Source organism: Schistosoma mansoni, chromosome 5 (assembly GCF_000237925.1).
Source record: "Schistosoma mansoni strain Puerto Rico chromosome 5, complete genome".
Taxonomy (NCBI): domain Eukaryota; kingdom Metazoa; phylum Platyhelminthes; class Trematoda; order Strigeidida; family Schistosomatidae; genus Schistosoma; species Schistosoma mansoni.
This window is the reverse complement of record NC_031499.1, coordinates 3789440-3803185: the sequence shown is the minus strand read 5'-3', so window position 1 is coordinate 3803185 and position 13746 is coordinate 3789440. Positions and strand designations below refer to the sequence as shown.

General features: G+C 34.8%; 1 protein-coding gene across 1 annotated transcript; it reads left to right on the top strand.

Moving 5' to 3' along the window:
• Positions 1-380: 380 nt before the first annotated feature.
• Positions 381-13483, top strand: Smp_045650 (putative intersectin-1 (EH and SH3 domains protein 1); the record flags this gene model as incomplete). The annotated part of the gene is made up of 9 exons (XM_018797672.1): positions 381-398; positions 2053-2364; positions 2405-2626; positions 2667-2912; positions 3878-4036; positions 6119-6205; positions 7933-8142; positions 12005-12070; positions 13334-13483. 9 exons carry the CDS (start codon positions 381-383, stop codon positions 13481-13483), a joined length of 1470 nt encoding a protein of 489 aa, XP_018652691.1.
• Between the last annotated feature and the right edge of the window lie 263 nt (positions 13484-13746).

Sequence of the window (13746 nt, the reverse complement as noted above, 5' to 3'; positions counted from 1 at the left end):
TGATTGTCATTTTTATTTGAGAGCGTGTACAGTAACCATATCGCGCCAAGTACCTTATGGAATTCATTATCGCCATATATTTCATCTCTCGTGTTTCCAGATGCATATATGAGAATATCATCTTTCATTTTAGAGCCTTGTTCATAGGAGAAGGGTTTATAGATGTCTGTTAGAAGATATGAGCCGGAGCCACTGGAAGACAATGGAACTTCAGTTATTTGAACAAGTGAAGAATTACTTTAAAGCACCAGAGTGCATGGATGAGTCAATTTATTTTGTAAAAATCAGGCAGTGATTAGCATTAATGTCATTTATGGCGAGTATTATTATTTAGCAGATGAGCGTGGTTTTACACTCATGTTCGCTCGATTTTTAACAGCATGGTTAATTGGAAAGAGGTAATTAGTTGGTTTTATAATGCAAAAAGAAGCTTGTTCGGTGGTCATAGGTGACGTAGAGTGGGTTGAATGGGTATGGGGTGTCTCTGGGAATGGTTAGGAGGGTCATTCAATGAGATATTGTAGTTGGGAGCAGTTGTAATCGAAGAAAAATCTTTACTCTCCATTAGTCCAGAGTATGTAGACTATAACCCTAAAGAGTGGGAATATTTCCCCTCACGGTTATAGACCGCATAGCAACACTGTTAAAAGGAAGAGGGCCAAGAAGGACGGGGAGATTTTTGTGCCGAAGTGGTGGGGCGACAGAGAATTGTATGAGGTGTTCTGGACTGGATAGTGTCTCAAGTAGGCCAAAATTGCAGTTTTCGTCTGCTACGGCGCATTCTAGTCCAGTTGTGTATGATAAAGAGGGATGCATGCTACACGTTGGGAATGGTTCTTGGTAACCAGACTTATGTCAGGACATGAAAGCTTAAGGAATCTAGTGACGCCCGTCTAGATGTACCAAAGAACCCCTAGTTAGTGGGTAACAGAGAGTGAGAACAATGACTTAATTTCTTTCCTGAGAGCAAGTACCTTGACGTGTGTGAAGTAAAAAATGATTATTTGTTTCAGACGACCATGACGCTCGAAGTATTTTTAAATCTCCGGTATCACACTGTGTCAAAGATATTAAAATGTGGTAGGAATTAACAAATGGTGACAATGATTGAACAGTCAGCAGAGTCCAGGGGCGTTTCAAAGCAACCAGTTGAGCTACATTGTACATAAGGTATACGATAGCAGTAAACACATTTGACGGACGTCTCTGACATTATTCCCCACTAGAAAAAGTATTAGGAGTCGAAATAACTAGTGACCTGAATAAACACAGATGTTCTGTTAAAGATTTTAACACATTATGGGTAATAGGAAAGACTTTCCCGCAATCAGACACGAATATGTTCACCATTCCTCGAAAACTCTTAGCAACAGCAAAACTATAAAATGGTGCAGCTCATTTGCTCCCATTTAAAATTCTCCTTATATCTCCTAGAAAGAGTTCAAAAGTCCACTGTCGGTGAACGTTCATGGATTCTTAAGTTATCATGTATGCAACGACTTCAAAGTCAAACCTTCATACACAAGTCTACCGTAAATAAGAAGTGACTTACACCTTATGAGATGCAAAGAAATGATGTTAGACCTGATACAGTATCTCCTACACTCCAATAAAATCATGGAAGCGTGAAGAAGCCAAAAAATGAAGAAAGAAGTAAAGAAATATCTATATCCTCGTGGAATATAGGTTTATCTGCTGTGAAATAAACTCTGGAGATCTGTCACCTAAAAATCTCCAGCCCAACTTCTCTATCTACTAATTCAAGAGAAGACTGAACTCAAGTAACCTGGGAAATGATAACCAAATTGGGTCATTTGGACTCTGTCCGCAGAACATAAATATTCAAAAAGCCTGAAAAATTGTTGCTTTAGGCCTTCCAACATCAAAAAGTGGGTACAAAGAATTCTTTCGGCTTTCATTCACTCATTACAATAACATTAAATAGTGGATGTTGTTTGAACTATTCATTGTGTTGACTACGCTAACGAAACGTTTTCAAGATTCAGAACATGGTTAGAATAAAATAAGGGAAATGATTTTACTTACTTTTAGCCACCCAAAAAGAAGCCTGGGAAGAAGAAGGGGGCAAAGTCTTCAACTTCATCTAAATCCAAAACACCAACTGTCGTAGATGGGGTTTCAACAACAGAGATGACAAAGGAAGAATTAGAAGAACATATCATCCGACTTCGAGAAGAGCTAGAAAGAGAAAGAGAAGAGAGAAATTACTTTCAGCTAGAAAGAGACAAAGTGAATACGTTTTGGGAAATATCCAAACAGCAACTTGAAGATCGGTCAGCCGAGCTAAGAAATAAAGAACGTGAGATGGAAGAATCGGAAGAAAGGCATCAGTTAGAACTGAAAGTAAAAAGTGCTTCCACATAAATGTATTGAATCTTTGTAGGTTTACAAACAAAAGGTCAAACATCTATTATATGAGCACCAAAATAATATTTCTGAATTAAAAGCGGAGACTGCAACTGCTATTCGAATCAACCAAGAAGAGCATTTGAAAGTTCAGGGACTTTTAAGACAAGATGAACAAAACTTAAAAATCAAGCTTAGAGAAACTCAGCTTTCTAGTGAAGACAACGTCAGAACCCTTGAGAAAGAACACGAACATGAAGTAACAAAAAAATGAGTTGGATCAAGTAGCAACTTTTTAGATGCATGAAATAAGAAAGGATTTTGAAAGAAAAATGGAGGAACAAAAGATGATATACATGAAAAATACAAAAGAACTGAGGGAAAAGCTTGATCTTCAAAGGAAAAATGAGCTACATGAGACAGAGGAGAGAAAAAATAATCATATAAATGCTCTTATGCGTAGTCATGAGAAATCATATGCAGAGATGAAGAACTATTACAATGATATCACATTAAATAACCTGGCTCTGATAAATACACTTAAGGTAAGTATAAAGCGCTTCACTTGTTGATAATAATCTCTTCAATATGAAATGGCTGCAGAAAAAGTATCACTAGTAGGTTTATCTACTTATTAGTAAAGACTTTTGGATGTCTTCAACGATTATTAGAAATGAATTTTGCGTTAACCATCGCTTGTATCTTTCCTCAGTTCACTTTATCGTCTGAAATGTCACAGACAGCTCATTAGTTAAATTTAAGGACAAAATGCTTGTTGCAATCCATTTTTTATTTGCTTTTTAAATTGTAATTAAAATACTCCTGGAAAATATTGCCACAGTATAGTGGATTTTGAACCCACCGGTCTCCAGGTTTTACTTTCCAGAATACAAAATACTCATTGCCGTAATACAAAATATTCTAACTCGCCAACTTAATAGTTTATTTCATAAGGCATTTTTGGAGTAATACATTGAAGATAGGGGGACGTATGAAAATGCTAATGAAGATCCATTAGGTAGCAGAAGTTATTACCTTTTATAACCACAAAAAGCCTATATAATTTTTATTACTGAAATTTATTCAGAACCATCTAACTTACTTCAGAAAAGCTAGGAGTTGGAAATTAATGTTCAGACACTTTATGCTTTACTCATAATTCTAGCCAATACTGATGCATTTTCAGCATTCCTTAACCTTCAGCGAAGCTGTTGGGTCGTTTTTTTAAGAACACTGATAACAGTTAAATAAAAGCTTGCTAATGGGATAGTGTTTCGTACGATCAGCATTTAAATGTAATAATCATACTCGTCTCGCCATCATAAGTACTATTTCCAGCAAGTAAAACATTTACTGAATATGTATTCGACTGTGATCTCTGGGAAAATTTAAGTTGAAATAACTACCAACACCAAATAACTTTATTTGCTTCCTTTTCTCCAACTATGCCTTTGTCCAGTAATTTAACCGTGTAATTATCGTCACCTACACTTTTTTATTATAAATACAGGAACAATTAGAAGAACGAAAAAAGAATGAGGAACGCTTAGAACGTCGGGCAAATGAGATCGCAGCTGAAAACCGCCGACTAGTAGAGCCTTTAAATAAAGCTAGAGAAGAGAACACCGAAATGAAAAGGCAAATGGCCAACTACGAAAAAGACAAGATTGTTTTAAAAGCAAGTTATTTTCAGTAGTTTCTAAAATAAAAAAGCCGAGAAAGTTTGAATGTGCAGGGAGATTTTTGATAATGTGAGCAATTAAGTTTGGCCTACATTTTCTCGATAGAAAGGAAAAGTGATCTAGAATCTACGTAAACTGAAATATATTGGCATATCTAAGGTAGTATTTGATATAGTATTATGCTACTTGGTGCGCCTAAAAAAACACTCCTGCAGTGTGCGTAAATTGCGCGAGAATTTCTACGAAATAAGCTAAAACAGGACTTTATCTATTCTATATTGACTGTCAGAAGACATTAGTTTGCACTTTTTGGTTTAGATCGCTGTCAGTAAGATCGTACTGCTTGATTAGCTTTCACGTGTCATTTTTTGTTCTTGATCTGGTTGAATCTTTTAAATACTAGAGCATACTCATTCTTCTCAGTTAAGACATCTTACTAGACTTACCATAAAACTCTTCTTTGATAGGCAAAGTTTTATCCTCTGTTTGTAGGTTTCCTACCTAAAAGTCCGACAAAAGCAACTACTACTGCTAAATAATGCATTTAAACTATTTTCATTTTTGCTAGCTATACCTTTTAGATGCACAGCAGAACAAGTCTGCTTGATATGCTACGTTCCTGAATTACCACTTTTCACTGGATTTGCAAAGTACCTGAGAAGAAACATAAGACTCCATGTTCGAATGAATATAGTTGTTAAAACCTGGGCCCTATTAGCGATTGATGCCCAAATGGACTGTGTAGCGATTTCGGTCAAAACTTTATTGCACATAATAATCTTCTCGTTGATTATGCGAATTATTTACAATGATCAATTCAAAGAAAGCATGACACTTTCATCATAACAACGTAATGAAGCAAATACTTATTAATAATATCATTGAGATGATTTATTGAGAAGTAATGTGGTATTCTGCAGAACTTGAAGGTCATTTGAGGGAATTTTAATAAACGCTGATAATTTTTACACCATGCATAACAATAATTTCCAACGTTTCAGCACCTTACACTAACAAATCCATGCATAATCTGACACACAATTTTAGTTTCTATGTGGATAATGATACCTTTAAACCAATGAGTTATAACCCATTGATCACAGCCTCCAAAATGTATGAACGTCGTGAAATTCACCCCTGAGAATTTATCACACAATTTGCTTGAACACAAGGTTGATAACTTCCCACTAGAAATGCAAAATCAGTTCTTGAGCTAGTTATCAGAGGAAACATAGCATTGATAATTGTATTAATAGTAATAATAATTATTATTATCATTGTTATTATTATTAGCAGTAGTAGTAGTGGTAGTAGTGCAGTGAACAAGAACACGAGTGGGGACAATTGAATGTATTTGGGCACAAAACTACAGAATATATCACTAAAATCTGACTATCATACAGTAAGCAGTTCATTTGCAAACTATCAATTAATTGTCTCATTCTTGACTGTTCCTTCTGAAAATATCAGTCCATCGTCTCTGATTTCACTGTTCATGCATTTTCATACCAATCGCGTTTCGTTTCTGTTGTTTTCTTATCGATCTTATGCCTAAATACACTCTATGCCTGACCATCACCATATACTACTCATGTGGATATAAGTAACCCACACCACAGTGGTAGTAGTAGTTAGGAGGAAGATACTTAGTAAGTATAGTAGTAATAATAGTATGAAAGATTGCTTCGTCGTAGCAGTTTTACGTTATTCTGGAAGAGCTTTAGATACTTGGGGATTGTGCAAAGCGGCGCGCGTAAAGAAGTTGTGGAAGAAAAGGACCAGAGAAAAAGTGAGCCAATCTCCCAGTTTTTACATAGGATGTAATCGAATTTATTATTAGAGTCAACAGATAACACTTAACAATACTGTCAGACAATTTGACAGTCACAACTAGAAGTGCTTGTATGAGATTTCAAATCTGTTACAAGCAATTTAACTTGAATATAACAATTATCAGTGTGTAGTACTCTATCTAGTACTAATCCCTAAAGCAAGAACTATTCTCAGTCTTAAAAACTATTAATGTGGATGGTTTTTTAATGATTTTTATTTCTCATTTCTTGTATTAGCAAACTAAAACTTTGTTGAAAACTTGCGAAAAGGAAAAGAAGCATACTGAATGGAAATATGATATTTTGGAACAACAATTTAAACACGTAAGTATATACATATATGTATGATAGATTTCCGCAAACCATCGATTCCGATCATCTTATAGATGCCGATCTCGAATTCTCCATCTACCCAATTGACTCAGACTAACAGTTAGTTACATTGTAGATAACTGCGGTATCGTCACTTATTCCCCTCCCCCACACACTCATAATTTTCTTCAAAGTTTACCAGCATCAGCCCTCTGTGTAAGCGGTAACTTGGAATTCGTGTCACATCTCACAGCCATCTAAGAAAATGAAGGTTTGTAGTTTGATTCATTGATATTCAATTTCTGCCTGAAATTTTAAGCTTAATCTCATCGTTGCTCACCAAACTGCTCGGCTGTACTCAAGTAATCCCTGCTGAAAAAAATATGTAATTAGAAATTTACAGCTTACTCATATATTTTACTTTCAAAAGCCGTGTTTCACGGGTGCATACCGATACAAGCCGAATTACAACACTCTACACCCATTCTGAGATGGACAAACTCTTGAGCCACATGTGACCCAAATCGGTGAAAGCCAACCATTCCCTCAGTATCTTCACCAGTATCTCATAGCTAACTACCTTATGGAGGTTATTCAACGAAGAATGACCTCTGGTCAAAACTCACTTTAGGCGTTCATCGATCTGGTTCAGTCAGTCATATGCAACGTAGAGTTTGATATGTATGTCCATCCTAACAAACACAAGTTGATTTTACCAGCACTAACAAAAGCTCGTAATAGGTTCCTGCTTGGTTGGTAGTATTCCAGTAGGGAGCCTGTACATGATTAGCACAATTCTTTGGTATGTCTCTTAGTTACAGACACTACCACAAAACTTGTCGATCGACAGAATCTAACGATGCCTTAAGGCTTAGAAATACAGTTACAATCAGATTCAGCAGGTAAGCCTATGTTCCAGAGCCTGACAAAAGACGAATTTTTGGTTGGTACACTTATAGCCCGGTCTGAAACCAGCCTGATTCCACTGGGTTACCTCTTTACCAGCCCTGATTAAGCATCAGGTGGCTATTGTGGCCATTATTTTGGACACTATGTTAGTCAAACACGTCCCTACGTGACTTTTGCCAGAGAATTTCTGGGCGATCAGTAATCGAAACCCTTCAGATCTGATTACGTACGGTTCACAGATTCTACCTAGTATCTCAGTCAATCTAACAACTAAAACTGGACAATCATCGCTAAAGATCTCTTAGATGAATCGATCAGAGCCTGTCATCTCACGCTTTAGATTTGCTATAAACTTTCCACTTCATTAAGAGTCAAGCAGCTCATGCTGTCTGGTAACAGTAAGCAATTGAAGGGCAGCTCGAGACCGGTTAAATTGTCTCTCAAAATGTTTAGCCTGTCGTCCCAGTCTCACTAACTCGGAAGTCGTTAATATCTGTTCCTTTGACTAATGTGAAAAGCTGTCTGTTGTTGCCTGTTTTTATTACGTTTTCCATATCTTTTGTTTTCCTTGTCCATCAGTGCTTACGAATAGTACGTAGACTTGTCAGTCTATGTTTGAGCTGTCCTTGCTCCTCATAGTGCTTCTAGCTTGATTAGAGGAATTACAGGCATCCGTTGTTTCAGTAGACCTCATGAAAATTCAGCTTTGTAGCTAAAGTCCTTGATATAACAGCACTACTATCTTCATAGTTGTTTAGATATTATGGATCTTCAACGTGTATTTCGAAAAATATTCTAATTATGCTAATTACATATATTTCTTGATTCAGATTGAAAGTGAACGCAATGATTTATATGAGAAATTTGTGTTAGCCATCCAAGAAGTTCAACAGAAATGTGGATTAAAGAATATATTGTTAGAGAAACGTCTAACCGCATTAACGGAAACGATTGAAAAGAAAGAAGCACAATTAAGTGAAGTTTTGTCTGCAAGTAATTTAGATCCTATCTCTATGGCAACAGTATCAAGGAAATTAGGCGTAAGTTCTTTTCATACTATGGGATTAAACTAACCTCAAAGTTTTGGCGAAAATTATTGAAATCTTAAGTTTTAACATGTTTGCCCAATCTAAAAGTTACAAAAGTCAAACTACTTATAGTTTACCAATAGCTCGACAAATTAACCTCAGAAATTTAAATTGGTAGTTTCTTAATGAGGACTCGAACTAGGGTCTAAAATAACTCTTGTTACAAAGTTAAAGTACACCATTCTAGGCTTTTTCAAAGTGATCTTAGTTTGTAGAAATGCTCTTGTCTAATCTTTGTTTTCGTTGTTCTGAGCACCATTGAAACCTCTCAAAAGTGAGGTTTTCCATCTGCCTTGTTTCACTTTTTATCGTCTTTACATTTCTATAACTCCTACCCCATTATCATTTTGCATTTCTGGAACGAAACGAAATCTCAAGAGGCCGAGTTTGGCGATTTACTAAGTAATATACTCCAGCGTAGTAATTGGCCTATAGTCCTGAAACTTCTGGGCAATCATTTCTGAATATAGGGACTTATTGTCATCATGCAACAAACCATCGGCATAATGTAAATCTGGTAACTCACGACAAAAGATTTCTTAAGAGACTGTGAACTTCTACGTTTAGGATAGAATCCATTGTTTGTCCTTCAGAAGGAAACTCATTGTGTATAACACCATGAGTATATTCTATTTGATATCGTTACCATAGCTATCATAGCAGACTTCTAATTTGACTTTCAAAAGAATGATCGAGTCGAGTAGTCTGGACATTTTGTGTGTACACATCATCAACATTCAGTCATTAAGGAAACTGCAAAATACAAACTTGTATGATCTGTTTTCACACAATCAAGACCTTCAAGATTCCAGAAGTGAACTAACTTGATAAGTATGAAGATGATTTCCACTATGTAATTGAGTTGTTTAAGAAAGAGATGATAACCAGACGTCGGTCAATGCAAGTTTCAGTATTCATATGAGTAATTACCAGCGTACAATATTTAGTGTTCACTTATTGATTAAGAACCTGAAGGCAGACGTTTTCCAAATTATCTCAGTACATAACCCACTACCTTCATTCTTTACTTTGATTGATTATCAATTTGGATATTGTTTACCCTACACTCCAAAGGATTTTAAGGAATATTTAAAATTTTATCAGTGATTTAAATCGCTTCCATTTTTTTAAGTTGTTATTCCTCTTGAAGATTTAGGCTGAACAATTAAAACTATTAGATTGAGAAAAAGTAGTTAAACAGGGGTTTGATTTATACATGTCCTAAGTTTGACTGCGTGGATACTCACTGGTTTTTAGAGACATTCCAACTATTTTGGTTGTTTATTGATAGACATTTTTGAATTATTTGAGTCATGAAATCAGATCCAGATGACGTTGTATTGTTATTTTCTAGAACATCAACTAAGAAAGTAGCTGGTATAATGTTAAGTGTTAAACAAATGATTTGTATTTCACTTAAATCGTGACCCGATCTAAATTGGACCGAATGTCCAAGGTTCGACTCTCACTTGCGGGATCGTGAATGTGCACTGCTGAGAAGTCCCATACTAGGATTAAACAGCTGTTCAGTGCTCTCAGGTTTTCACTGGTGGTCTAATATAGATCGGCTCATGACTTCAATGAATATCAGTAATCTTCAGAGCCCCATTCTAACAAATAATTTGCAGTTGACACCACAGCTTGACAAGCAAGACAACCATTGAACATAAGGGATCATTATATAGCAATTTTATTTAAGCATGGGACTTCATTAGCAGTGTGTGTCTCAGACCTTTCTACGGATCAACTGTCATCACTGATGATCTTCATGCAATATTAAGAACTGGTTGAAGATAGAACTAAGATCTGACTTGATTGTTTTAAGGTTAAGCCCTTGTGTTGAAGCCTCAAGATTCTGGGTCTGATATTCAAGAGGATCCTGGGTACGTGTAGCTAAAGAATTCCATACTACGATAAAACAGCTATTGTGTTCTTTTCAATTTCCAGTGATTATCCATATCAATACAGCTCATGCGATTCCGATCACTTTTTAAAAAAAAAATTTAATTCCCATGATCTGGAAAATAAAAGATTCAGAGAGGGAATAAATGAACAGATCATTTGGTTTCATAAAGGTTTAGTTTTGATCTAATTTATTAAACATGTACCAGATGTCTAGGATATTTTCATAATAATAATAGTAATAGTAATAATAATAATAATAATAATAATAATAAAACTCCTTTCTTAACAGCTTTGATGTATAAACTTTATGAAATTAAACTATTAGTAACAAGAATAATTTCATTCAGTATTGTTTGTTTGAATCTTCCCATCGCACAAGCAAGTGGCTATCAGGACTCAGTAGCCGAGTGGAACGCACGATGGCGTTTGAAGCTTGCGTATTGCCTCGATATAAGTACTGGGTTCGAGTCCCAGAGTAAACATCAACTCTGAGATGCAGGTACATCCAGCTGACGAGTTCAAAATATGACGAGACGTATGTCCTGGATTCCACTGCTAGCCACTATCCATCTTTGCTTATTAGTAACAAGAGTTTTGAAGTGATCGACGAAAAGTCATAGATTAAGAGGTTTTAACAAGATTTCTAATCTGAATTTGTACTTCATTTTACTTAAGATTGCAGAAATATCATTCATGATGACTGTCAACTGGTATATGACCTAGATTTGAGGCTTCCTATCTACCATCTTTACTCAAATAATATCAAACTAAATTGAGTACTGTTATTTTGAATCATCTTGATAGAGGGAATTCCATTAACAGTTAGGATTATAAAACATATCATTACTCGTCATTAATTGATCAGTTAGTCCAAAAAAAATATAGGTAATATAGAGTTACACACAAATGTTAGGATCACCAGCATGACTATAATAGACTGGATAGAAGTGATTTTCCAAACTCATAATTTGACGGAATTCATTTATAAAGTTAAGAAACAAGTAATTTGATATTGATATCCACCGTTTTACACAAGGTGAATACAAAACTGGTAAATAATAAGTAAATTCAATGAAATACTTGTAAGTTAAGACTATTAGAAATCAGTTATTTATTTATTTAAACACATAAATATTGGTACAATACGGCACCAGATATATATGAGCCACACAAATCTCATTTGATTTGTGTGAGGTCTGTGATATGATCGTCCTTCTGATGCAGATATGAACATTTAGGTTGAGATTTTGAGTAGGGGCATAATTGACTTCCTCCAGTAGGACGCCTTGTTTTAATCTCTGACTAGTCTTTTAACCTTTAAATACTTTGTGAACACGAATATGAGTTATGTCTATACTAACGTTCCTTATAAATTTGTTTTGAAAATACGCTACGGTTCTAAATACACTATTATGAATTCCAATAAAACATGAAACTTCAATTTCTGGTTTGTTTCTCCTCCTGTAATAAGTTTCAAACAAATTTCCAAACGTTGTGGTGATGATAAGCAAAGATTCCACTGAATTCCACTGCTAGCCACTATCCATTATTGCTTACTATGCTTGTGAATTTAGGCTATATCGAGGCAATACGCACAGTATGCACATATGCCAATTAGAAACTGATCAGTTGCAGTCCTAAAACATCAATGGGACAATTCAAACAAACAGTAATAAGTGAACTTGTGGAAATGATTTGTAAAAACAATTGGTCAGATTCTCAAGAGAATTTCCTCTTTAAGCTCCTTGAACAATTGCGTAAATATCTGTTATCATTAAAAAGATAAGAAAATTAAATTTCGATAGAATGTTCCATACTACTCATGGAAATTAATATCTGAAAATTTTAAAGTGTTAAGTTTTTTTCATAGATGAATGAGCTTATATTTCTGTTTAAATCTTTTTACCAGGATATTTTGGATTCTAAAAATGGTACCATTAAAGAACTGCAATATGAATTGGCAAGAGTTTGTAAGGTAAATATTCAATGACTACTTAAGTAGTATTTTATTTAAACAATAAATGTTTTGCGTTTAAATTTATTAAGCCCTGTATTATTATTTTATATAGTTAAGATCATGAGTCAATTGAAGCTAGACCACCATGGAAAACCTGGGAGCACTGGACGGCCGTTTCGTCCTATTATGGGACTCCTCAGCAGTGCGCATCCACGATTCGGCCTCACGGGATTCAAAAAATCAGGACCTACCGTTTTCGCGCCAGAGCACCTAATCGATAGATCACTGAGCCGACATCCAATGGTGTTAGTGTCTAACCTCAGCCCTGTATTAAACGAATATTAAAGACTATAAATAAAAGAAAGAGTTTTATGAAGATACTCCGTTCATAGTGATATGAAAACAGAAACCAGATCATTTTTAATTCAAACTATAGTTCATACAAACTGTACTGTATGATTGAAGAGAGGGATTAGTTGAATGGATTTGTAGCTCTTTATAATGTAAGACCTTTTGAACACAAGTTATTTTGTTGAAAGATATTCAGTATTTAATGTTATCTATAAAGTGAATGGAAATCCTTTCATTTGCTTGAACCAATATATATATAAGTGTCAGGTTCAACGATGTACATGACTGAGTGACTAACTTGAACCTTATTGTTAGGGCGATCCTGAAAATTTCTCGCAATCAACATGACAAGCTCAGGAAACACTAAGAACCATTTTATCTAATTAGCGTTTGATTAGAAGTTTTGCTTGAAATATCGCAAAAATGAAAAGTCACATGTAGAGGTTCTGGTTGGCAGATTACTACATTGCTACTATGTCTAGTAGTATTCTAGAATTTTCAGGAAAACCCAAGGACTTCTAAAATACTATAAAAACCCTATATTTTCTGTAGATGAATGAACCTTTGGAGTAAAGCGCTTCCCGTATATTTTATGCCTTTTCTCTAGTGTTCAAGTCTCTGTATAGTTCTAGCTTGGGTGTTACGAGACTAGCTTAGGATCCGAGTATAGCATTCAATCAGTAAAACTTATCACTTATAAAGTCAATACATTTTCATCTTCACTTAATCCAAACCATTGAATTCTCGCTTAGTGATTTGAATGTATCTTACTATCCTTGAGATGTGATTGTTCTAAATTTGAGCCTGTATGAGATTTTATATTTGTTTCTTTACTGCTAAAAGGTACTAAAATGAAAAGAAATAGTTACCTAATGTTCTCTAACTTTTTTATTAACACCAGTTTTTTTTTCAATAATTTGATAACTTTAGGCACATAATGATCTATTATTAACATGTGAAGCTAAACTTCAACAATTTGGTATACCTATTCAAGAACTTGGTTTTCGTCCATTAAAAACTACATTAAATACACAAAAATTGGGTCATGGACCAGCTGGTTTAGTATCTGTACCACCATAATAATAATAATAAATAATAAAAACTAAAAGAAGAAGAGGAACGAGGAGGAGGAGAAGAAGGGGAATAGGATACAATGTACAATTTTCTTTTATAATAAACAAACTAACTAATGGAATAGTTCATTTATTTTTCTAGTCAACTAATAGAGTAATGATTGATTTTCTTTAAAAAGAAAAGAAATATCAAAATTAACATTTGAACAAGTGAACTCATTAAATGATTTCCAGTGAATAAACTTGATATACATATTAACATTTTAATAT